The sequence below is a fragment of the Rhinolophus hipposideros genome, assembly GCF_964194185.1.
Source record: "Rhinolophus hipposideros genome assembly, chromosome: 9".
Classification (NCBI taxonomy): Eukaryota; Metazoa; Chordata; class Mammalia; order Chiroptera; family Rhinolophidae; genus Rhinolophus; species Rhinolophus hipposideros.
In genome coordinates this window covers 8,125,593-8,151,139 of record NC_138055.1, presented here as the reverse complement: position 1 = coordinate 8,151,139, position 25,547 = coordinate 8,125,593, and the positions used below count along the sequence as shown (strand labels likewise).

The 25,547-nt window shown below is 55.8% G+C and overlaps 1 protein-coding gene across 2 annotated transcripts; it reads right to left on the bottom strand.

Moving 5' to 3' along the window:
• Positions 1-259: 259 nt before the first annotated feature.
• Positions 260-19,227, bottom strand: PDGFB (platelet derived growth factor subunit B). Of its 2 annotated transcripts, none has more exons than XM_081060460.1 (8): positions 19,057-19,227; positions 18,739-18,883; positions 10,776-10,872; positions 8,378-8,467; positions 6,954-7,159; positions 5,390-5,534; positions 2,187-2,337; positions 260-1,836 (listed from the first exon to the last, which is right to left on the bottom strand). In XM_081060460.1, the coding sequence occupies exons 1-7, from the start codon at positions 19,083-19,085 to the stop codon at positions 2,213-2,215; spliced, it is 837 nt and encodes a 278-aa protein (XP_080916586.1). In that variant the 5' UTR covers positions 19,086-19,227; the 3' UTR covers positions 260-1,836; positions 2,187-2,212. The 2 variants fall into 2 exon arrangements, with proteins under 2 accessions (XP_080916586.1, XP_080916587.1); XM_081060461.1 differs by having other exon boundaries at positions 18,739-18,912; positions 19,057-19,180.
• Positions 19,228-25,547: the final 6,320 nt, after the last annotated feature.

Sequence of the window (25,547 nt, the reverse complement as noted above, 5' to 3'; positions counted from 1 at the left end):
GAGCAGCTACAGGACTAAGACCTACAGAGTGGACTGCGTAGCTCTTACCCACTCCCAGACAGAAGCCTCCCTCAGAGCAGCGGGCCCATGTGTGTGGGTCCAGTGTGAGTGCGTGTGTGCGCGCACGTGCCTGAGCATGCACCGGAGCCTCCCAGAGTGAGAGGAACACGCAGCAAGCTGTCAGCAAACCCTGCCAATGCGGAAAGGGTAATTGCCGCGCACGATGCCAACAGACAGACCTCCGGCAGATTCATTTGATTTGGTTTTGTGGTTATTTTTTTTTACAACTTTAAATACGGAATATAAATAAATTTTACATTTAAAAAATAAAAGGAAAGCCCCCAAAAATATAATCACCGACTTTACAAACTGAAGGAAGCAGATTTTGGAGAGGGGGAGGGGAAAATATCAGTGGAAGGTGGCAAGAGAGGTGGGAGCTCAGAGCCCGCCCCTAGGGGTCCTGGGGATCTTGTCTCTTTCTTTCCCACTCCCAACCCAGGAGCTGGTTTCCTGGAAGGAGCCACCAGAGGCAGAACTCAAAAGCATCTAAGATGGGGAAGTGTGCATGGGGCACAAGGGCTGCCCCCTCCGTTGGAGACTTCCAGGTTTTTCACACCTGCTTGAGCTGAGGACTTGGGGAAATAGAGGACAGATGGACATATGCTGCCTCCCCACCTCCCTACCATGAGCTCACTCCTATCTGACCACTCCAAGCCACCAGCTGGGTCAGAGGCACAGCCAGTCCACACAGAGCCTTTGTGTCAATGAGGAAAAGTATCCCTTTCCTCAAGACACTTTACCTCCACCCGCCAGAAAATTGTCATAATAAATATACAAATTGGCCATGTCTATGATGTGATCGGTGATTCCCGAAGGCAGTGCCCTGTGCAGTGCACAACCTGCACAACATTACACGGCAGTCTTGGCCGGGCTGGGATATAATGGACAGGCCCCCTGCTGCCCTGGCCCCTGGTCTTCTGCCCTAGGAAGCAGTGACGGGGGTCATTTGGAGCCTCCATAAGAGGTGCTCCCTTTATTGGAGCAGACTGAAGGGCCAGGACAAGAGAAAGTTGCTGGGTGGAGGTAGAGAGATGAAACAGGAGGAAGTGAAAGCGGGGAAGGGGAAGAGACAGCAGAAGCCCAGGTCACCATCTATACCCACCTGCAGAGCAACCCTCATCTCTAACCCATCTGAGAGGGCACTTGGCTGCTTGGCACTCGGGCCACACTCGCCTGCAGGAGTCCACCTCTTCAAATATTTCATACGTGTAAAATGAAAGGAAGCCACTGAGCAGAGGTGACCGAGGAGAGGTGAGTGGGCCTGGGCATGGTGAGAGGGGGTTTTCTCCAGTCTGTGCTCCCCCACCTGGTCTAGGCCACAGGGGTAGGAGGGATCCTGGCCTGCCTGGGGGTGTTCCCGTCACAGCTGGCTGGAAGTCCAGGAACCAGGCAGGCCATGCAGAGAGGTCCTCAGGGCCACATGCAGGGTCCCGTGGGCCAGTCCACAGCGCTCAGGTGTGGCCTGGGCCAGGTGCTGGGGAAGGGAGCCCCTTCCCCCATCAGTCTCTCTTGTACCCCTGTCCCAGATTTTGGGGGTTGGAGGAGGAAGACCTCGATGGAATCCAGGTCTTTTGTTTCCTTCTCAAGTTTCCGGGCAAGATGCTGGAGGCCACTGAGGGGAGACCCACTGGCAGAGGGGTGGACGGACGCGTGGAGGGGCGGGGGAAGCACCATTGGCCGTCCGAATCAGGCATCGAGACAGACGGACGAGGGGAACAATATTATCACTCCAAGGACCCCATGGGGGCGATACAGCAAATACCATATTAAATAACCCTGTAAGATAAGCAGAGGGACACGGGGTCAGAAGCAGCCTAGGAACTCCATGCCATGCTCACAAGCCCCCCTTGCCAGGGACAAAGAGCTGGAGTGGACCAGTCATCGCTGATTTTCAGCAGCACTCAGGGCTGACCACTGATTTTTTGAGGGCATGCTGGGACACAGCTGGGCTGGGGTCTCCAAAGCATCCCCCGCCCCCGCGCGCAATGAAAAAACTCAGATGATAACTGGGCAGCAGGGATCAAAGCTTAGGGCCTATGGGAAAATGCTTCTCCCCCAATCCCTTCCACAGCCCAAAACACAGGCCAAGGAGAAGGAAACAGGGTTGTGGGCCGCAGTTCCCTCACCTGCCCGCACTCTCTTGCAGATGCCCCTAGGCTCCGAGGGTCTCCTTCAGTGCCATCTTGTCATGCGTGTGCTTGAATTTCCTGTGCTTCCCCTTGGGGGGCCGGCGGACTCGCACAGTCCGAATGGTCACTCGAGTTTGGGGTGTCTTAGCTGCTCAAGAGAAAGACAGGACTTGTGAGCAGGCAGAACCACTGGGGGTGGGTGGGGGTGTCTGTCCCTCTCAACCAAGGCCTGCCACACACCTCCCCAGAGCCTCTGCGCTGAGGGAAGGGGCCAGACCTCCTGGGTTTGAATCCCAACTACATCTCTCACCAGCTGTACATGCCTTGGGAACAATTACTAAACCACTCCATGCCTCAGTTTCCCTATCTGTTAACCAATAAAAGGAGGCAAAGCAGTGCTGTGCCAGGTCCAGGCATAAGCCTAAAAAGGCCTGGTAGGTCCCACCTTTGCACTTTGTGGAGCCCTGTGCCACCACATAAGAAGTCTGGTTACCCTGCTGGGGAGACCATCTGGGGAAGAGAGGCCCTGAATGACAGTGGCCCCGCTGTCCCAGTGTGGCCTCCAGATCTGACTGAAACTATGAGAGGCAGCAGTAGAACCACCCAGCTGAGCCCCATCAGCCCACAGACACAGGAAAGAAGGAAATGGCTGTTGTCTCTGCCACTAAGTACAGACTAAGTTGCGATTGGCAAATGGCAACTGCTCTTATAAACTTCCCTTTCGTTTCCTCGACTTCACCCATTGAGGTTTTCCTCCCACCCACCTGTCAGCCCCTTGCAGTCTTGTGATAAGTGAGCCACTGGGCTTTGGGCCACAACCAGACCCCCCACCACAGAGCTGGGCCTTTCCATCAGTTGCACCTGATGTCTGCCTTACCCTCGCCACTTAGAGTAATGGCACAATGGGGCAGTCCAGAGCTCAGATGGTGGGCCAGACCACCTGGGTTCAAATCTGGACTCTCCCACGTGTTAGTAATGTGGTTTGGGGCAAGTCATATAAACCCCCTATTCCTCAATTTCCACATCTCTAAAACAGAGATGCCAGCAGCCCTGGCCTCCTAGGATTAGGAGATAATATATGAAAATAGCCAGAAACCCTTAGCGAGCACCTGACAATGTTCTAAGCTCATTTATCCTCAAGGTGGGTACAAGTACCTTTATACAACAGGTGAGAAAACTGAGGCAGAGAGACTGGGATTTGAACCCAGGGATCTGTCCCGAGTCCAAACTGTCAAGCAACTCGTCTGCTGTCAGTCACAGTACCTGTGAGCCTAGGTCAACGTTTGCGCTTACGTCTCTCTTCCTCCTGGGCCCCCAAGTAGAAAATGAAAGCTTTCTCTGCCAAGCTCAAGGCCCACCCCACTCTTTGGGTTAAACACCTGACCTTCCATCTTGCAGACACAAGCTCCGATAAGGTAGTTACCCCACCTCTGCAATTCAGGGACTTGGGACCTTTGTACCCAGAAGAACCATTGAGGGCCTAGAGTTTCTGATCCAGAGAACAGGCCACCAGCAGGACACTGGACTGGCAAAGCCTGAGCCAGCTCAAGGTTGTCGTACAGCTCACAAGTGACAGAGCAGAAATTTTAGCCCAGGGTTCTGACCACCACATCACACAGGCCACACCACCAAGCCTTAGCCCGGCCAGGACAGTGTACCCATCACACGGGGCCAAAATGCTACAACTAAATAGCAAGACATTATCTACACACTAATTGGTTTAACATGCCTCCCAAGAAACTGGTTTGGAAAATCGTGTGGAAAAAAATGCACGTAAAACAACCCTGTTCTAAACATGAAGAAAAATATAATTTTTCCTAACTAGAAAAATCATTCTCCATGTTAACTCGATAAATAATTTACAACACGTCAGTTTGAAGCTGTCAAATTATCAGCCTTCCCAGGACATCCAGGCCTCAGCTCAGCTCTGAGAACAGGACAAAGAGGCTAAAAAAGATGGCCCTGACTTCCAGAGGCCTGTTAATAAGAAATGACGGTGAGACCGTTCTGTTCCCCAGCAATAGAAAGTTACTGAAAATCAAAACAGTCACTTGAGTGATTTTTATGCGCATCTAATCACATTATTTTAATGATTCTCATTTGATCCTTACTACAAACATTTGAAGGAGAAAAGGTAGCAGGATACAATCTGAAGAACCTAGAACTAGATGTTACAAGCTCTGGGATTGACTGTGTGACCTCTGGCAAGACCTCAGCTTCTCTGGGCGTCAGGTACCTCATCTATAAAATGTGGAGGAGGCAATTAAACCAGATTTTTTTTTTGGGGGGGGGGTCTTTTCAAGTCTTTAAGTCAAACTATGCCCCTAAAATTATGAATTTGTAAAGTTTCAGTGAATGGGCATAGCAAAGTCACCAGAGCATTCAGCAAAAGTGGGGCTCACTAGGATAGGAATGGACTCTGGTTCCACTTATCCATCGGATGCTTGAAACTTGTCCATCACAATCCCGCTGCCCAGCCTTTAGTTACACACTTCTAGTGACAGGGAACTCACTACATCACAAGGCAGACAATTCCATCTCAGACCCCTGATGGGTTTATGGATTTAAACCTCTCTCTCTGGTAGCTTTGCCCCATTCATCCTAATTCCCCCTCAAGGCCACAGGAATTAGTTTGATTTCTCATCCCTAGAACAAGTTGTCAAAAATCTGAAGACAATGTACATGGGGTCTTTTCTTGTCCGGGCCCTGGTTCCTCCCCATTTCATGTATTCCTTCAACTGAGTAGGGGTAGCAAATCTGGGATGGGGGCTACTCTGGACAGGGTGTTCAGGGCAGACTTCTAGGAGGAGGTGACTTCTGAGCTAAGGTCCAAATGAAGAGTAGGCTTATGAAGAGCTGAGAGAAGTGAGCTTCAGACAGAGTGGCATGTACAAAGGCCCTGAGGCAGAAATGTAGCCGGCCATTCAAAAAGGCCAGGCTGGCTGGGGTGTCACAGTGAGGGGGGATTGGTTGGCAGCAAGACCAAAGGGCCAACTGGGGGCTACATCCTCATATAGGGCCTTGCAGTCAGGGGATGAATCTGGATTGTTCTCAGTGAGATGGAAAGCTTCAGATGAATTTAACCAGGGGTGGGGGGTGGGGCACCTGCCTGATCCAATCTCCCCCCACCCGGCAGCTGCCACAGGAGAAGGGGCTGGCCAGGCTGAGCAATCAGAGGCCGACCCTGGACTAAAGGTTACCTCGCTGCTCCTGGGAACTCCCTGGGCTTCGGGTCACAGGTCGTGCGGCCACTACCGTCTCACACTTGCACGCCAGGTGGTCCTCCAGGGTCACTGTGGCCTTCTTAAAGCTTGGCTTCTTCCGTACAATCTCGATCTTCCTCACCTGGAGGACAGAACCACCCACGTGCCTCTGTAAGACCACTTGGGCAGAGGCTGAGGTAGCTGCCTGCCTTCTCTTCCCACCCCAACGTCCCCTGTGGGGAATCTTTCCTCGAAAGCCTGAAGAGCAGCAGTGCAGACACTGCGGCCAAAACAATAGCAGGACCTTGCCCTCTGCCCTTCTTGTAGCTTTTCCATCAAAACAAGCCCTCCCGACCTGGCCTCCAGCTTGGCCACAGCCCCCCTCGGTGCTCTCAGAGAGGGAGAAAGGCATTTCCGGGTGGAGCGTGGAGCCTGTGGTGTCCTCATTCCTGGAGCGCCAGCCAAGGTCAGGGGCTGTGGCAGAGGCGGGGAGATGGTTGTCTGGAAGGAAGTGAGGGGAGGCTTTATCCAGGAGGGAGGCGGGAATGGGGAGGTCAGCTGTCAGGTGTCCATCCATAGAGCTGGAAGCATTGGGGACAGGAGATACCATGGCAGTGGGAGGTGGGGTGGAGAGTGACACTCGTAATCTCGGGCCCAAGGCCCAGGCTTGGGATGGAAGGTGGGCAAGAGGAAGGGCCACAGCTGACCGCAGGGGAGGGGGTGTGGTGAAGTCACCAGATCGTTCAGCAAACGCGGGGCTCAGCAGCCAGCGCTGGCCCTCGGTGTGCCTACCACCCAGCACCTCAGCTCAGTAGAGGTGTGTGGGTGAGGCTGGCCCGAGGGGTACAGAAAACTTTCCACATAAATCAGAAGACAGCTGAGGCTTTTCTGATCCTGCCCTGCCTGCCATGAGATCAGGAGCTCCCCAGGACAGCCTCCACTCTAAAATTTCCCTTGAGTCAGAGTGTGTACCCAATGTTTCCAGAAAAGAGGCAGCATGCAGCATTCTGACTCTGTGCTAGGGACTGCCCCAGCTCTTGCAGTGTCTGTAGCCTAGAGGGTCTCTACACCTCCTTATGAAAGACACAGTTTGTCAAAAGGAGAAGAGCAGGTGTTACAGACGCAGGGGAGCCTTTTTCTCTGCAGAATATAGAAAACTGACAGGCCAGATGGGAGAGCTTTGGGGGGATCTGAGCAGCTGCCCAGAACATCCTGAGGGTCCAATATGTTTGTAGACATGTCTCTTCAAGAGACATTTTGGGATTTTATCGCTGTAAAGAATGAGGTAGTGCCCCTTACTTAATGTCCCACACCCAGCCTGTCTGGAGGTCTGCCTGTGCCTTTTGGTCACAGCGGCTTGGGAGGCCAGAGAGGACTCTTGGGCAGCCTCGGCACACCTGTCCGGAGAGCTTCCTGAGAGCGCCTTCTCTGGACTGAGCCCACACCCTGCCAGGAATGCCTTTTGACGCATTCAAGAGCCTGGTCCGTGAGTGCCAGCCCCAGCAGGGCAGCCCCTGCTCTCAGCTGGGCCAGCCCAGGAGGGGACGTGGGGCCTGCACACCTGAACATGTCGCAGCTGCACCTGGGTGGGGCGGCACTGCACGTTGCGATTGTTGCAGCAGCCAGAGCAACGCTGCACCTCCACGCAGGGCGGCCACACCAGGAAGTTGGCGTTGGTGCGGTCAACCAGGCGCCGGGAGATCTCAAACACCTCAGTGCGCGTCTTACACTCCGCAATCATGGCTGGCTCGGCGACCGTCTGGGAATCTGAAGGGAGAGGGGACGTCCGTCAGGAGTGGGGGTGGAGGGCTGCTCAGAGCCCCTACCTGGCAGGAAGTGGAGCACCTCCAAAACGGTTGGCCGATTCCCTCTTCCTTCCACGTCAGGGGAGGTTTTAAGTACTGGCTGTTATCAGCCATGGTATTTGGGCAGGTTGCTGATGGGTTCTGAATCTGTTTCTCCCTGTACAAATGTGGGTGATGAGATCTACACCCAAGAACCACTGTCAGAATCAAGTGAGGTAATTCAGAAGGTGCTGGCATGTTGTAAATGCCAGTTTCCTTCCGCCAGCCCCCACCCATTTCACTCTGATTTCACACCTTTATGGGCTTGTCTGACATGTGGCCCTATTATCTTGTAATCACTTTATTTTCTCGTTTTAGACTGTAATCTATTCTGACATTGTTGCTTCTTTCGAAGCCACAGTTTCCTCATCTACGAAATGGGATAATAACAGTGCTTACATGGCCCTTGCAGACCTGAGGAGTGAGGTGAATGAAGCCTGGCCTACAGCAAGCGGACAGGCAATGCTGGGCTTTGTCATTATTCACATATAGAAAAACTGAGTCTCCAAGAGCTAAATTAGATGCCCAAATTCACAGAGCAAAGAGTGGAACCCAGGCCACTGACTCTTACCTGGAAGCCCACCAGCCACTGTCTACAGTGTTTTGGGGACTGCAAGTGGGCAGAGAGGAAGAGGGGCGTGGAGTGGGCACTTGCCTTCCCTGATCTACATTCTCCTTTTGGTTTCTGCAGTACAGCAGGAGGCAGGTCCCAGGCTTTGCTCCATGCCTGTTGTCCCAGGCCACAGCCCTTAGCCACAGCAGAGACACGCAGCAGGTGGCACTGAGAAGAGCTATTGGGATCCCAGCCCTACCACATGCTAGCTGTGTGACCACAGCCACTTCTTTACCTTCTCTGGGCTCCAGTCTCCAACTTTATAAAATAAGGTTAATAATGTCCATCTCTAGGGTCAAAGTAATGAACAAATGAACTTAAAAGACTATATTTAGGAAACAGTGTGTTAGGGGTGGGCGTGATGACAACTCAGTATAGGGTATTTAAGGATGTTATTCTTTCTTGGCTCAACTCACTTCTAAGTGTGGGACAAACCGGGCCCACCCTCACAGCCTCCGGCAGGCTGTATACCCAGTTCTTCCCTGGCCCCCACCTTTGAGGGGTCCCCGTTTTCACCCTCATTCTTACCTAGGCTCCTTCTCCCTCGGGATAAGCTCTCCAGCTTGCCTCCAGAATGGGACTGAGTCAAATTCAGGTCCAACTCAGCCCCGTCTTCATCTGCAAGAGAAGGCTCAGTCAGATGCACTGTGACAAGTGCTGGCTGGCCAGACCACGGGGTGGGGGCTCCAGTGGGGGCTCTGGGGCAGGCAGGAGGATTGCCTCTCACCCTTCACTGGGACCCCACTCCAGAGAACATACTCCCCTTCTGGCTCCCTGCTTCTGAGGAGGCGCCCTCCAGGCAAACCCCAGGGTGGCCAAGGGGTTCAGGAGGTGGTAGGGTGCTGACTGTACCCTCGGAGAGCCTTCAGCCCCACTCTGGGCTCTTCAGCCACATTTTTGGACAGAACCCATGTCGATGGAGTTAAAAATAACCCTTCCCTTTTGCTACTGTAAGCGAAGCCTCCTCGGCCTCCAGGGCAGGGCAAGGACCCAGAGCTCCGAGGCCACTTTCCAGTGCCCCTCCACCCAGCGTTCCCATAGGAAGTGCTGAATGGAGAAATTCCCATAGTCCCCAGGGGGGACCAGCATGCCCTGGACACAGCTCCTCTGGAGCCCCTGACAATGGTTCAGTTGAGCGGGAGAGAGGGTGGGAGGGAGAGGGATGGGGTGGGGTGGGGTGGGGACTGAAGGCAGAGAGAGGTAGGGAGCTGGAACTGCTAGGATAGGGGAGTCCTCATCCAGCATCCTTCTAGGTCTTGGTCTCTCTCCATCTCCCAGTCCCTCATTGTGGTTCTGTCTCTCTCCCTCTGACCTTTTGCCCCATGCCTGCCCTAAGCTGTACATTTATTCCTAAGGTCACAGCTACAGCTCCCTTCTCTAGCCTGAGAGGCCCTCATCTCAGCACCATCAGCACTCCTTGGAGACATCCCTCTGCGTAGAAGCAGCCGGAAGTCAGCTGCGGAAAGTGAGGGCTGAACAGGAGAACTTTGAGCTTGAAGTTGAATGGTGGGCAGACTCTTCTAGCTCTCTGATGGCTGAAAGCCAGCAAATACACTGAAGAGTGTCGGGGACTAGCTCTGTCCCCCTCCACACAGTATCTCAGGCTCACACTGTCTCCCCATCCCACTGACGCTGCCCATGACAAAACTGTTGCTCGTCCCTGTGGGCTCCCAAGGGGCCCTGTTTAGAGCAGACTTTCCTAAAACTGATACACTTCCGTCTAGCCTATTGTCCCACGAACAGTGTGTCTGTCTGTCCCTCTGGCTCCATTCCTTTCTCTCTGCCATTTCTGGAATGTCCCTGATTGGGAGGAGATGGGGAAAAGATGTGCTTTGTGGAAAGGTTAAGTTGATTAGGAAAAAATAGCCACATGGTTGCCTCGAAACAGGCCTGCTATTGAAAACCTCGTCTTCCCCGACCCGACCCCCACCCGGGGTGTGGAGGGGCAATATGAGGGTGGGGGCGAAGGACCTTGGAAAGAAACAGCAGAAAAGCTAAATTTGGAAGTTGCCCCATTGTGTTGGCCAGGGCTGGCCAGTCGGGCATGGGGTGGGGGTGTGGGAGACATCGGGTGGGGGGCCTGGTGAACAATAGGTGGGCCCAGCTGGGGCCCCCTCCTGCCTGCATCATCAGCCCCCGGCATAGGCGGGTTTGAAAGGGCCCGGGGAATGCTTTTGAGAGGGAGCCAGGGGCCCAACTGGGAGAGGAAACAAAGGCAGGAAATGCTGTCCCCCGTAGATAGCAGTCTGGGCAAGGATTACAAAGTGACAAAGAGACAAAACCCCAGAGGGAAGGGGAGCTGGGGGTGCAGGGGGGTGCTGACCAGGGCTCCAGGGAACAGGCCAGAGGTTAGAATAGAATGGAATTTGCTCTGAAGACAGCGTTTATAAATACATTCCCGACACAGCCCGCCAGCCCTGCCACGTGTGTGCCACCAAGCACGTGCCCATTCTCTGAGTGCCCTCTTGGGCACAGGCAGGGCTGCCCACTGGTCCCGGCCAGGTGTCCCCGGGAGACCTTGTAGAGCGGGAGACCTTGTAGAGCGGGCCCTTGGCCAGAGAGACGGGGAGGTGGCTCCTCCAGCACCACCCTCCCTGGCTAAGTCCACACCTGGATACTCATGGGGCAGATGCCCTGGGCACCTTCTCCCTGCCTGCCTCCCCTCCCACAGCCCCACCCTCTACACCAAGCCAGAGCCACATGTGGATGCTTCTCCTGCCACACCTCACATCCTAGGTACCAGCCCATCCGCCTACTCAGCCCTGCCCCAGACAGGTGTGGCCAAGTCCTCCCTCAGCTGCCACAGGTCTCTGGTTCTCTGGATGTCACAAAAGAGAGGATGGCCCTTGCCCGGCACCCACTCCCCACCCCCTGGCCCCCGAGGACTCAGTGGAGGGCCAGAGCCCTGGGCGAGGATTCAATTTACCTACGGAGTCTCCGTGCAGCAGGCGCTGGAGGTCATCGAAGGAGCGGATCGAGTGGTCACTCAGCATCTCATAGAGTTCCTCAGGAATGGGGTCCCCCTGCCAGGCAAGCACACTGGGAGTAAGGACTTTCCAGCCACAGCCTTCTTCACCCCAACAGACACTACCCCCTACAGAAAGTTTCCACGGGGCCTCTTGGACATGGACAGGTGGACAGCGGGGTGAGGGGTGGGCAGGAGGTAGATTCCAGGCCTGAGAACCAGGAACACAGAGGCCCAAGGGCCAGAATCTGCCGAAGCCTTAAAGACCCAGAGAGGATGCTGTATCCCTTGCCTCCAAATAGGACCCCCAGCTTGCTCTGATCCATCTCCCATCCATCTCCCCCATCCCACTACAGGTTCCGGGAAACTCCACAATCTTTATGCTTCTCCTCCACACCTGACAGATGACAGCCAGCGTTTGTCATGGGAGATCTAATTATCAGAGATAAGAAAACAGAGGCTCAAATAGGCTTTGTCCGAGTCCTACAGCAGATCATCAGCAGAACCTGCATTCAAACCCCAGTCTTTCTGACAGCAGAGCCTGTACACGAGGTGTGTAATAAAGGCCTGTAGAGTTGGATGGTCTCTGGAGGACACAGGTACTAACGATACCTATTTGGTCTTTCACTCAAAGAAGGCAGAAGGGAATCCTCAGACGCGGCCGGGAAACCTGAAAGCTTACCCATGCCCCATGCCCAGGCAAACCCTATTTTTAGAGCCTCTCTGGCCTGTTACCAAAAACACTTGAAACTTAATAAGCACTTTAACAGGCCCCACTCGGAGCTGGGCTTCCTCCAGGGAAACCACAGGACCCACAATGACATGAGAGCAGTCCGATAGGAAGGACGCAGTCACATACCCCCCTGTCCAGGGAGACCCAAGGGGCTGAAGCCAGAGGTCTAGAGAAAGAAGTGAGGGCAGATGAGAATCTGAGACACACAAAGCTGACACGCAGCGCCTCAGGGCAAAGAAAATGCATAAGATGTGCCTCGGAACTCACTCCCAGGCAAACACACACGTGTGTGCACAAACACACAGGACGGCATGGTCTCGTGGGAGGAGCCCTGGGAGGGCGTCAGCTGACTTGACTTACCACTGTTTAACCTTGGGTCTAACAACTTGGTGCCTCAGTTTCCCTGGATTAAGAAGGGAGGACCCCCTGCTCTCGTTGGCTCACTAAACACTCCCAAGGACTGGAGCTCTGGGAGGCCTAGAGCAGGTGCCTCCAAGGGAGGGAAGAGGCCTCTCACTGCCTGACAGAGGAGGGGAGGTCATCTTGCCAGGAGGCCAGCCCCGGAGGGCTCACTCCAAAAGCTCTGCTAGGAGCCCAGTGATTGATCAGTTTCTAGCCTCCCCACAAAGCTCCATTTCCTAGACACTTACCGTGACTTATAGTGGTGTCTGGGAATACCTCCTCCAGGGGTTCCACCATACCCAGCTCTGGCCACCCAAGTTGGCCTTGGCACCAGTGGACCCAGCGCAGAGCGTGGCATAACCACTTTTAAAATGAATTCCTTAAAACCCCTGAGCTCTTCATTTCAACGTGGAGCTTATCATCCTGGCTGGTGTCAGGGCTGTCAGGAGGTTCGAGGGAAGGAAGGTTGAGGACCTAGCAGTAAGCTTAGCTGGGAGCTGGGGTCTCTCCTTCAGGGTCCACAGCTGTGCAGCCAGGGAGCCAGGGGCTACATGTGTGAGAAGAGGAGGGACGTTGGCTTAGCTGTCCCTCACTTTCCTCTCTCATCTCCAACACCAGGAGAGATACCACACCTTCAGTGGTCTCCAAATGTGGTCACATGATCCAACCCAAGAACCGCAGGCAGGTGGCTGATCTCTACTTAAGATCAAGGCAGGCCATTTCCCCAGGGGGTTCTGTCACTCCCAGACCTCGTGATCCAGAGAGCTGGAGTCCACCGTCCACTGCTACTAACTGCCTGTGACCTCAGGTTGGTTGCTGCCCCTCTCGGGTCCTGGCTATCACCTGTGAACTAAGGGGGTTGTAGCCATTTGATTTGATCTTAATTCTAATTCTGTCTGGGGTTGGCAGGAGAGGCAGCAGCAGAGGAAAGCTGAAGTGGGGGTGCCCAGCCAGGTCTCCCAGGCTCTTTGTGGCATAATGAATCAATTAACCTCTCAGGAGAGCGGACTGAAGACCCAGTACCAAATGGCACGTAGCACTCATGCCAAGACCTCCTTGCCCACTGGAGAGCTGGCTGCAGCTGCCAGCCATGGCAGAATAGGCAGATCCCAGCTGGGCCCAGTGGACACCCTGGACCCGGCCTACAATACAAAAGAGACGATGATGTCTTATGGAAACAAACCCAGAACACCACCCTCCCAGCCTGCACGGGGAAGAGCCCAGGACAGAGACTGGGGGAAAGCACAGAGTAGGTGCTCAATAAACACTGGCAAAATGCATGAAGGGCTCTCCCCTACTCCCCGGGGTTCTCTCCTGCATGATTCCCCTACCTCCTCCACCAGGAGGACCACCTGGGATAGTCTCCCACACCACCCCCCACACATGCAAACTGTTTCCTATAGACTCCACTTTATTCTTAGCAGAGAGGTCATTCCTGCACATGCTTCTAGCAATTTGACCACTGGGTGCCCAGAACTCACTAAGAGGCCCTAGGTTTGATAAGACCACAATTAACTCATAAAGTGCTGACTATGCGCCAGGCACTGGGCTGAATGCTGTACTGTGAATCAAGTACAATGAAGAGGCTGGCGCTGTTTGTATCCCTGTCTTCCCAATGAGGAGGCTGAGGCTTAGAAAAATTAAATAAATGGCTAACGGTCAACACGACTGGTAAGGAGCAGAGCGGCCCCTCCCTCTTTCATGGATTGTTTTCAGCACAGGTCTGCTCTTCACCCAGTGGAGGTCATAGAGGAGGGAGTGAATGACCCCCTGGGGACACTGCCAGGTCTGGAGGCACTTTTGGTTATCACAGCTGGAGGGCTGCTACTGGTGTCTAGTAGGTAGAGGCCAGAGATGCTGCTAAACATCCTACTATGCACAGGATAGCCTCCCCCACAAGAAAGAACTGTCTGGCCCCAAATGTCAACAGTGGAGAGGCAGAGAAACTGTAGTAGCGTCAGCTGCCAGGGAAACCTGGATTGCTAGAATAAGTCTTTTAACATCCGAAAACCTCAGCTTCTTTATCTTTTAAATGGGGCTAATAATACCTCCCAGGGTTATGGGGAAGCTTAATTGCACCCAGTAGTGCAGCCAGCAAATAATGGGAACTTAATGAGCTGTCACAGTGGTCATTGTGCATTCCTTCAGTGTGGCTCCTTTGAGGGCAGCAGCGAGCAGCACATGCCCCGCCGGCCCGGGGCCAGCAGTGCAGGACATTTTTGAGGATGACAATAGGTGGGTGGAGAGCTGCCTGCCCGAGGGAACGTGTGTGTGGCTTTGCCATTATCCCCTGTGCTGGGTCACAGGAAATGGCACCCTAGCCTCACACTGGCACTGCGTGGGGCAATGTGGGCTGCCAGGTCCCTTCCAGGTCAGAGGGTGGGTGAAGGGTGGGGAAATTCAGCTCGTGGTCAACTTCAGGATGCAGTGCCCTAGGGGTAGACTCCCCTGGGCACCTGCTTGGGGACAAAGGCTCCTCTTAGTGTGGGACAGTGAGCACATGGTGAGGGTTTTCCTGGGCACAGGCTCTAGAAGACTCCTTAGGTGGGCAGCTCCCCTCAGAGCTAGGAAAGGAGGCTTGGTACTATGAGGAAACTGTCCCAGATCTCAGGCCTGGGGTTCCTGGCAGGGTGAGGGTGTGGTGAGAAGGCAGCTGGGGCACAGCCAGCCTTGGGAGCCAAGGCAAACAGTCTCCTCCCCACCCCACCCCACCCCCAACACCAGCTGCAGAAGGTAGGAAGCGTGAGGCCAGGTGAATTACCTGCTCCCAACCATGCTGGCAGATCAAAGGGGCTTGGACCCCACCCTCCACCTGGGCCCCAGCGCACACAGACACACACTCTGCACACAGATACACACTCCCCAGTGCGCTGTTCAGCTGAGAGAGGACGTCGTCGCTCTTGGCCCCAACACCCAGGGGCGTTGTCTATGGTTGGCAGAGGCAGAAGCCGACCATACCTCCAAGCGCCAGCCTGCCTGAGAGTCTCAGGCCTAATTTAGATTCAACGCCAAAGCCAAGCCTTTTGAAGACGCCTCCTCTGGGCAGACCACAGAAGCCATTTAGACCCAGCCTTTCCCACCTACCATTTCCCTTCTCTAGCACTCCAGAGGCCCTCCCCCTATTCCTCCTTAATGTGAGCCCAGCCTCCCACTGGGTTCCCCACCTCTCCCTTGAGCAGAAAAACTGTTAGAGCAGGAAAAGAGGGGGGCTGTGCAGCAATCTAATCCTGGCAGCCCAATCACTGCCCCCTCCCACACCACACCCCAGCTCCCAGCACCAGGTGGGTAGGGCCCAGGGCTCTGCATTTTCAAGAGGCCCGGTAACGCTGCGGTTCTTGGGGGAACTCTGAGCTAAGCCAACCTTCTCATATTCTCACATGGCTGCAATTGAGGCCCAGCCCAGTTCAAGATACACAGAAGCCTTGCGATCTGATTTTCCTTCTGTTTCTTCCCCTCTGTCCTGTCCAATCTTGGCAGCCCAAGTCCCAAGACATGGAAAAGAAAGATATGCTTGTCTCTCAAGATGGGGGGTCAGGGGGCTCGAATGAGGATGCCTGGTGGAGAGCAGTGTGGCCATGCTAGGCCACCCTGGGGTGAAGGCTAAATGAGGCTGTGTTTATAAAGCACTTACCAAGCAATGGACACATACCGGGTCCCTCCCCCGCCCCCAGGATTCACTGTCCTTTCCACAAATATTTACAGATTATCCACCATGGGCCAGGCACTGTTCTAAGCATGGGAGACGGTGATGACTAAGACAAAAGCTCTCTCATGGGGTTTACACTCCAGTGAGAAAAAAACAGATAACAAACAACTAAATAAACCAGAAAATGAAAATAGCTGTCTAGAAGGGGCATTTCAACAGGGTGGGGTGGGGGGGAAGACTTTCAGAGATTTATGAGGCCCATGATAAACACCTCTTTACCACTCCTGCTGAAACTGTCCTCTCTCTCTCTCTCTCTCATGCATGCATGCACCCACTGTTCCTAGGTTTGCACCAGAGCTCCAAATTCTGTTAGATTTTAACCTTGCAGACACGTCTAGGGCTGGGAGATTCCAGCAAGTTGGTCTCCCACCCCCTAAGGCATTAGCAAACCAGAAGGAAGCTGGGTGGTGAAGGGCTGTAGTGCCCCTTCACTCTTTCCCAGCAGAAGGGTGCGAAGGCAGGAGGCATCACGTGACAGTGGGAGTCACTCTCCTGAAGCCAGTTCAGCTGAAGGAGGCGGAACCTCACAGGCCTCAGCTGACCCCCTGCCAGGCCCTGCCTTAGCCAACCCAACCCTCCTTCCCAGCTGCTGAGGCCTCTACCTGAAGCTCACCCACATATGCCCAAGACATGGCCAGCCCCACGGCCACCTCTGCCAGTAAGATCTCCTGGAGTCCACCTTCCTGGACCCGTCCCCATGTCGATAGGTTTTCTCTTTAGGTCTCTTCCCCGAGAGCTGCCTGAGGCTTGCTTACTCAGAGTCAAGCTTAGCAGGAAAGTGCTTCGTAAACTGCAAAGCACCACACAACTGTGGGTTCCTGAGGGCCACGTGTCCAAATGCTGTGATTAAAGTGAGGAGACAGGCACCAGTTTCTGTGCCATAGCCTTACCCCCCCAAACACATACCCAGGGAGTTGTGGGAAAGGAGGAGGAGGTGCTGGATGAAGCTGGGAATGGTAAGGGCAGGCGAGGAAAGCCTTATCCAGCTGTCTCCCAGCCTCTCTGGAGCATGCTGGCTGAGATCAGCGAAGAGGACAGAACAGTGGGGGGTGGGAGCCCCCTCAGGAGCTCAGGGTCCTCTAGTCTTGAAGGTTCAAAGAAGGGTTTACTTGAAGGGAGAAATGCTCTGAACAGTACCCCCCAAGCACATCAACACTATTTTCAGCCTCATGGGAGTGGTTGAAAAAAAGCAATCATAGAAGGGTAATGCGCGAAGGGCGTGGAACTGACCTGACGGGGTGGGGGGGGGGTGGGGGGGAGCCATGGGTGCTGTGGAGAGGGACCTGAGGGAGGGTTCCTGTTTCCCCTCCCTCACAGCACCCAGGAAGGAAATAGAGCCACTAGAGGTGACGAGGTTCCAGGGCCTACCGTGGGCCCACCTGTGGCGCGGGGGTGGGCACCTGGCGCTAGGCTTTGCGTGCGTGGGTGTGCGCGCACGTGTGCTCAAGCCGTGTGTGCGGGGACCATGCGTGTATGTGTGTAGTGCGCGCGCGTGTGTCCCGCATGTGCACGGGCGTGGCTGCGGGCGCGCGACCCGGCCGCGCCAGTGCGTGCCCGTCGCCCTGCGCGCCCGCCCGCCGGAGCGCAGCATCGCCTCCGGCCAAGAGTGTGCATGCGTGGGGTGAGTGAGCGAGTCGGGGGGCCGGGCGGGGTGGGCTGCGGAGAGCAGCGGCTGGGGCGCCGCCGTTCCCAGGACGCCCTGGCACAGGGCCCAGCCCCCAGGCCCCGCGGCGAGGCGGCAGCTGGGGCCGGCCGGCGCCCCCCGCCCCAACAGCTGGCCGCGGCCCGGGGGGCTTCAGCAGGAGGAGAGGAGGGGGCGTCGGGAGGGGACTGCAGGCAGCCAGGCTGATCCCCGCGTCCTCCCTCCCGGGTGCGGGCCACGGGGGACGGCCGCGGAAGGGCGGGGCCCCAGGGCGGACGGCCGGCGGCCCTCGAGGAGCCCCGAGAACAAAAGGAGACGGCGACGGCTCCTCCGTGGTCAAAACAACCTGCGCTGGCTGCGGCCCAAGGCCGGGCCGCGGCCTCGAAGCCCTTCACCTTAACCCCTTCGCCGCCGCCTCCTTCCTGCTCCTCGTTGGAGGCCCGAGAGGGGCCGGCCCTCCCAGGAGCCGGCTAGGTGCGGGCTCCCGGCGGCCGCTGAGCTGAGGCGGGACGGGACCAGGCGCGTAGCGCTCCTCGCAGCCCCTGATCCTCGGCACCTCACGCCTCCTCCCTGCCCCGCCCCCTTTCCCACCTGGACGCCGGGTAGACTTGCTAACTCACTGCTTCGTGAAGCTGGGAGGGGTGGGGTCTGATCCGACCCGAGAGCTCCCGCAGACGTTTTTATACCCCACCTCCCTCCTTTGCAGCTACGCTTTTCCAGGCGGCGCGCTCTGTACCCTACAAACGGGGAAGAGAGGTGCTTCCTCCTTTCGCAGGGCGCGGGCGCAGGTATGGCGGGGCCTCAGGCACACACCGCCCCGGGGCTGGATTCCTTAAGAGCCCCCATTCCTCCCTAATCCCAAGTTCCCGAAACCTCTCTCTCTGTACCCCCGCCGCGCCCAAGACACAAGCTGCTCCTGCACCGCGCTCCGGGGCCGAGCATGCAAGAGCTGGAGCGGGAGCCAGGGTGGGACGCAAACCCCTGCCGTAGGTTGGCGTGGCTGCCACCAGTGCGCGAGCTCGCACCTACCGTGCAAGCCGGTTCCCGGACAGAACCTAAGCTGGAACTGAAGTGGGCTTGGAGGATGCGCCGCCTTCTGCACCCTCAGCGCCACCCCACCCCCTCTCCCTTAGGCCAGTTAGGGGCTTATTCTGGGTTTTCTGCGGAGGTGGGGGATAAGACTACACACACCCTCCCCCGACGCTTAAAGGTGCGGAGACCTGGGATCGCCCCTGGGAAAGAAAACCACCTCTGCCCCCTCCCTGCAGAGCCTGGCACCTCTCGGACCTACCGTTTCAGCCCTCGGAGGTCACCTAGCGCCGGGCGCCAGGCCCACGGGCTGCAAGGGTCCAAAGTTCACTGCAGGGAGGGGAGGGGGCAACAGGGATGGGGGTGGGGGCAATGAATGAAGCGAACCAGCCCCACGGCTGTCGCAACTCACCTCGGCGCTGACCAGACGCAGGTAGCAGCAGAGAGACAGGAAGAGCGCCCAGCAGCGATTCATGCCGACTCCGGGCCCGGCCCCGCTGGGCCCCGGACGCGTGGACGGTGCGCGCCGCCCCCGCGGCCAGGGTGGAGGGCGGGGGCTGGGGAGGGAGGTGGGCTCGGCTGGGGTCTGCGGCGATCAGGCACTCAGGCCGCTGCAGCCGCCGCCACGGCTCACCCGCATGGCCCCTGGGCGCCGCCGCCCCCGGCCCCGGCTCCGTCGTTGGGGGACGAGGAAGGGCCTGGGTACGGGACCAGGGTCCGAGGCCGCTACCTGGGCGGATCCCGAGCCGGAGCGAGCATCCACTGCCGGGGGGCTGCGTCGCGAACCCGCCGAGGCGTCTAGCCGTGTGGGGGCGCCCAGGGGACTCCAACCTCCAAGAGGAAAAAGAACACGGCAGTCGATCGTTGGTCTTCACTCGCCGGCTAAAGGCGCTCTCCTCTGCCCGCCGGCTTAGCTTTTTTGCAACATTTTCTGGAAAGGCCCCCGAAGTCGGAAAGCGCAGAGGTGGGCACCTCAAAGCCAAAGTCTCCCCCCGAAAACTTTTCCCAAAGTTGGATTTGCAGCGGCGGCCCGAGTACCCGGGCAGGGAGAGGTGCAAACTCCCGCCCGGGCCGGGTGGGGGGGCCGGAGCGTGTGCGCCCTGGCGCGGGGCCCGGGCGGCGGGCACGGCTGCTCCGCGCGCGCGGCGTGCCCGCTGCGCGCTGGGCCCGGCACGGCAGACAGGTGGATGCGGCGCGAGTCCGTAGATCCGTCTGCCCTCCGGCTCGCTACTCAGGGCGTCCTCTGCGGGCTTCGAGCTGCGGCTGCTCCGGCTTTCTCTTTGCAGCGAGGCGGGGGGGGGGGGGGGGGTGGGCTTTTTTTTTTCTTTTTGCGCGTGTGTGTATGTGTGCGTGTGTGCAAAATATCTCTGTCTCGGGAATGAAAGATGGGCGCTGGCGGCCGGAGGAGAGCCCTCACGGAGACAGCGGGGTTCGAGCGCTCAGGAAGGCACGGCGTCTGGAGAAGTCCCTACCCTTTCAGCTGTTCGGCCTTTATAGATGAGATGAGAAGGGAGAGTGCGCGCGAGAGAGGTGGGTGGAGACAGCCTTTCCTCTTCTGGCCGAGAGTCAGCACCAGGAGGGGGGTGGGGGCAGGAGCGCGGGAGGGCCTGAGACGAAGATGGAGAGTTTAGGGGTCTCTGAGAACCCAGCAGCCACTCTGTCCAAGAATTTGGCCCCTGGAAAAGGAAAGCTAGGGGCGACCAGCCTCTGAGCCCCTCAACACAGTGACCGTTGCCTGGCTCCACGTGTTTGGGAAGATATCTCCAAGGCCTGGGCCAGGAGTCCAAGCCGGCTCCTCCAGAACCAGATATTTGCACCCTGGCACAGGCATGATGGAGAAGAACCCAGGCCCTGCAGCTTGATTCAGATCCTGCCCTGGCACTGAGTAGCTGGGTCACCTTGGGCAAGTCACTTCCTTTCTGTGCTCCTCTGTCTAGCCTCAAAGTGAAATAGGGTCACTGTGAGGACTTAACACCAGTGGGCGGAAAGCACCCAACCCCAAGCCAGCCTCAAGGTGATCACACAAACCCCACAGCCAGTACCATTCAGCTGAAAGCTGGGTCCACGTCTCCTCCTAGCTGGTTGCCTGGCACACAACAGGCACTGCCAGCGTTGACGGAATTTGAATTTGTTGAACTGCAGAGTCACATAAACCCCCACAGTCCTGCAGCACCCTCAGGGGCCATCGTAATCCTACAGTCACCCTGATGTTTACTACCTCCCTCAGCCCCCAGGTTTGAGGCCCAAGGCCCCCAACCCACCCAGCAATCACACAGTTAACACCTTCCGCCCCCAGCTCTGGGAGCTGCTATGTCCCTGTCTTCAGCAGTCACACGGTCACAGTCACAGAGTCACACGCATACCCGCAGAGCACAGCACCCACCACGGGACCCACAGGCTCACTGCATCACCTTTCTCCTGGCTTTCGGACACTTTATCTGGTCCCCTTGCAATGTCTCTCATCTGCCCTTTGTACCAAACATCCTTCTGGGGTGGCAGCCTGTTCCTCGCACATGCACACACCCTCTGTCAGTGAGACGAGCACACCAACATCTCATAAATCGTCGTCTTGGACCTGAGCAGGGCTGGAGGAGGGAGGACTTCCCAGGAGGACTTTTTCCAAACAGCCACACGCACCCACCTTCCAGCCATTACCTTGGGGGCAGCATGGCCCAGTGGCCAAGACGCAGAGTGGGGGCAGGTCACCTTGGTTCAACTCCCGGTGTGGTCACTTGCTGGCTTAGTGTCTCCAGGAAGGGCAATCGCTCTACCTCGATTTCCTCCCCCTATAAACTAGAGATACATTTATAGTTGGAGGGAGGGAGGGATTTCAAAGAGAATGGGACAATTTTAGGAGTGATGGAAATGTTTGTCATCTTTGCTGGTTCACGGGTATATACATAGGTCAAAACTGAAAAGTGCAGTTTACTGTACTTCCGAACGGTTGTAAAACATTTTTCACCTACTTCACAGAGCGGTCTGAAGGCTCAGACAAGATAATCCACGTGGAAGCACCGAGCAGGATGCCTGGCGTGTGGAGTGCATCTTTCCTTCAACACAGCTTTCAAGTATCTCATGGTGGCCCGGTGCTGGGGAGACAGCATAACGTTAATGTGGGGTCCTGCCCTGGAGGAGCCCCATCCAGAGGACAGACAGATGCTTAAACAGATAAATTAGGAGCCAGGGGACAGGGAGGGAGGGTGTGGGAAATCATCCCCAAACACAAGATTTGAAGTCTAAAGACAGCTAGAACCTGCTCCACTGGACAGGTAGGTGATCTTGACCTATATCCTGGGCTGTACATGAGATGATAATAGCTACCATTATTATTGAGGTGACCCTGTCATAGGTAGTATTTTTATTCTGCATGTAGCCTCTCAATGCTCCTATGAGATATAGTACTCCTATCTTATAACTGGAGATAAAGGAAGCACAGAGAGGTTAAGCAACTTGTTCAGGGTCACACAGCCAGTAAGTGGTAAAGCCAGGACTTGAACCCAAGCAGTCCAGCTGCAGAGCTCACACACTTAAACCACCATGTTGTGCTGTCTCCTAGCACATAATGATGGTGACAACAGTGACACTTTTACATAAGGCTTGCTTGTGTAAGCATCAAATACATTAATACATGTAAAAGTACTTGGCCAACTGAAAACTGCTGTACCAATATGAGCTCTCAGCTTGCATACAAAGTACTGTAGGAGCACAAAGGAGGGGGCACACAGCTCAGCCTTGGGAGGAACGCAAAAGAGAAAAGGCTACTGGGTGCAGCATCAATGAGTACCTACTGTGTGCAGGGCCCTGCGTGAAGCACTGAGTAATGGGATGAGAAAGGAGACCCAGTCCTGCCTGGCATCTGAGACCTCCCAGGCTCTTGAGTGAGACAGACACAAATCATTACAATCCACATGCCTTTGTGCACTGGTGAGAAGTGGCAGGACAGGAACCACAGAGGTATTAGCAGGGACCATATGGCACCAGTCCTAAATGCCATGCTGAGGAGTACCCCTTTCCTGTATCTTCTCCTTGCAGACACTATGTCAGTGTGCAGGTCTTTCCACACAAACAATTCTCTAAATTCATCCTCCTGTCAGGCTCGGCTTAGATGACACCTCCTCTAGGAAGCCCCCCCCACCCACCACCACCAGATGGCTTACTGCTTATTCTGGGTTCCCACAGCATGTACCCTATGGTATTGTCATTGCCCATTTATCGATCTAGCACTAGACTGAGCTCCGGGTGAGCAAGGGCCTCTTTCCAGTTCCTACCATACAGTAGCTGCTCAATAAAGATCTGCTGAAGGAATGAATAAACGAGTAAACATCTTACCTGTTTCTCTTTCTGAGTTCTGGTCTGTTGGTGCAAAGATGTCAGACTCTGCCTGAAGGGTGGAGAGAGGAGGGGAGGGGGCTTGAGCCGCTAAAGTCGGAAGCACAGGGCATGTGAGGGCACCACCTTCACACACCTGGGAAGGCCTCAGCCTATCTCTGGTATTGGGGCCACTGAGGAATCAGGCTTGCCAGTAGGTCTGGAAGCAGGTTTATGTGGAGTTGGGGTGACACCCCCATAACGCTTAGCCCCCCAGTGCCCTAACAGGTCTGGGCCAAATGGAAAACCAAGAGGCCACAGCCTTCAGCCAAGTGCTGGGGTGGGTGCTGCCCACAGCCAGGGGTTTTTTAGCCTGGATGTTTAGACAACCCATGCACAGTCTTGTCCATTAAAATCATCTCACATCCTGGGAGGGGGACCCAGGGCCAAGGAAGGAGTTGGCTTCAATCCCAAGGGCACACTCAAGTCCAGAGGATGGGAATACCTCCACTCTGCTGAGAGGGCCCTCGCCAGGCAAGTGTGCTTTCTTGGCTTGATAGAGAAGGACATGGGGCTCCAAACGGGACAGTCCAAGGCCATGCCACAAAGGACCTGAGATCCCAGCCCTGGGCTGTATGACGGCATAGAGCATACTCTGCTCCATACCACAGAGCTTCGATCTGCTCCTGCAGACCTGCCTGCCCCATCTCCACCTCCCCATCTGCACGACTTTGCCCTGCTTCACCATCACCGTCACCAGCAAGGGCGGCATTATGCCAGATGTGCTCATTTTACAGATGGGAAAACTGAGACTTAGGACAAGGAACTAGGCTTCCCATCAAAGATCACCTGGTTTTAAAGCTGTTTTTTAAATGGTATAAAGCTATACCATTTACTCACTCGTGATCTTGAGCGAGTTACTCTACCTTTTTGAGCCTGTTTGCTCATCTGTAAAATGTGGATAACAGTGGTAGTTATTGCGTGGAGTCAAATAACTTGTGCATTCGTGCATCCTGAGTGTCGAAAGCAGGAGTGAGTGCCCCGCAAATGCTGATTATCTGGATTATTATCATTACTCCACGCTATATGCATATGTGCGCATGTACACACACACACCTGTGAACTCCAGAGACAGGGCTAGGAGAGGAGCCCAAGGCTGGGAAAGCCAGGGCACGTCACCTGGAGGGGGGGAGGGTATCCCCCCACACAGCTCCCACCCCCTCTGTTGGAGACCCCCACCCTGATGAGGCTCCAACAACTGTGGCTGTGAGTACCAGTACCAGGGAGGCAGGGGAGACCCCCGGAAGGCAGGCAGACAGACAGACCGATCCCCAGGCCTAGGGCAGCCTGGGGTGCCCACCTCACGGCCTGCGGCCTTGGCCTTGTGTCCTGTATACAAAGGCAAGGGAAGTGCAGTGTTTGTTTTCCTGGGCCGAGTGATGCATTTTTAGTAACTCCAGTCTCCAGACGAGGAAGAGGATGTTTGGACGGGCGCTCAGATCTACCTGTCCTGGAAGCTGGCTAGAAGTGGGGCGGAGGCTCCCAGGGTGAGGGGATCTGGGTCACATGGGCCTGGGAGATGCCTCCCCTGGGATCTGGTGAGAATACTCATCCTTTCCGCACCCTTTGCTGCTCACTCGCTGTTCTTGGGCACTCTGATAATCGTGACAGCCCCACTTCCAGAACATTCGCCCTGGGCAAGGCCCTGTGCCAAGCATTTTACCTGAACTGAGAGCAATGAGGGAGGTACAGCAGTTATTCCCATTTTATCAACAAAGGAAGGAGGCTGGCTGAGTCCTTATCCCCTTCCTGGAGGGCTGGTGCTCTATGATGCTCATACCTGGGGAGGGGGCACTGAGGCTCAGAGAGGGAAATGAGCTTGCCCAGCACCACCCAGCAAGGAACTGGCAGTGCCAGGATTTGAATCCAGAGCTGTGATGCCAAAGCCCACGCTTTTGCCATCTCCCTGTTACGTGATACCTCCCCGTGTCTGCCCAGCTTTGTATATCACGTTGCACATAGAAAATTTAACAAATGAGCTAGATGGCCCTGCCCACCACCCCGGGGAGAGAAGCCATTTGCAGCCCCCCAGCTGGGAAGCTGTGTAGTAGGTCTGGGTGGTGGCCCTTTCTAAATCGGGTATCCTTGCTGCCATGTTCTAAGGATTTGACTGGACACTCTGGAAGGGGTGGGGCAGGAGGGAGAGAGGGGCAGGCAGGTAGCAGGATCCCCTCTTGGTGAGGGTATGGCTAGGACAGCACACAGACCGTCACCAGCTTTCCACAGAAAGATACTTGTAAAGGCAGGAAACATGATGGGCCTGTCAAAAGAATGGGAAGCCAGCCACAGTGTGAAAGTCACCAATTTTTCATCAATATTCATAAGAACAAATGTTCACAGGGCGCACAACATGCCTATGAGAGAGGAGCTACGATCACTCCCATTTTACAGAATGGGAAACCAAGGTCTGGAGCACCTTTGAAAGATCAAAGATGCGTGAGGGCAGAGCTGGGATTTGAACCTGGGCAGCCTAGTGCCAGTGTCATTCTCTGGCCTCTGTGCCCATCTGCCAGGCGGGGCAAAGATGAAAACACACAGCTGCCTGGTTCACCTGGCTCCCACATATTTTGGCCGAGCTCTACCCCTGTCTGGGGAGGGCCCTCGGGTGGGTGTTAGGCTGGCCCTCGGGCTGAAGGAGCTTGCTCTCGCTATAGTGAGCAGTGCTCTACCCTGTTGTGCTGACTCTGGACCGCGTACCCTAGAGGCTGCTAGAAAAGAAACGCAGCTGGCAAGTGCAGTGACCTGTAGCACAGGGAGCCCTGTCTTTGTCCTCTCCCCAACCTCGTCTTACCACGTCAAGTCCCCGTCTCCTCCTACCATTAGGAAGCTCCCCTTTGGGAGAAGGCCTGACAC

What these genes read in the sequence shown, in the direction of transcription:
- PDGFB (XM_081060460.1), bottom strand. Translation starts at nt 19,085, where the DNA reads ATGCTCGCTCCGGCTCGGGATCCGCCCAG. An exon ending in CCGGCTCGGGATCCGCCCAG is followed by an intron (nt 18,884 to 19,056) that starts GTAGCGGCCTCG and finishes CTCCCTCCCCAG; the next exon opens with CCCCCGCCCTCCACCCTGGC. An exon ending in TGCGTCTGGTCAGCGCCGAG is followed by an intron (nt 10,873 to 18,738) that starts GTGAGTTGCGAC and finishes CTTGCCTGGCAG; the next exon opens with GGGGACCCCATTCCTGAGGA.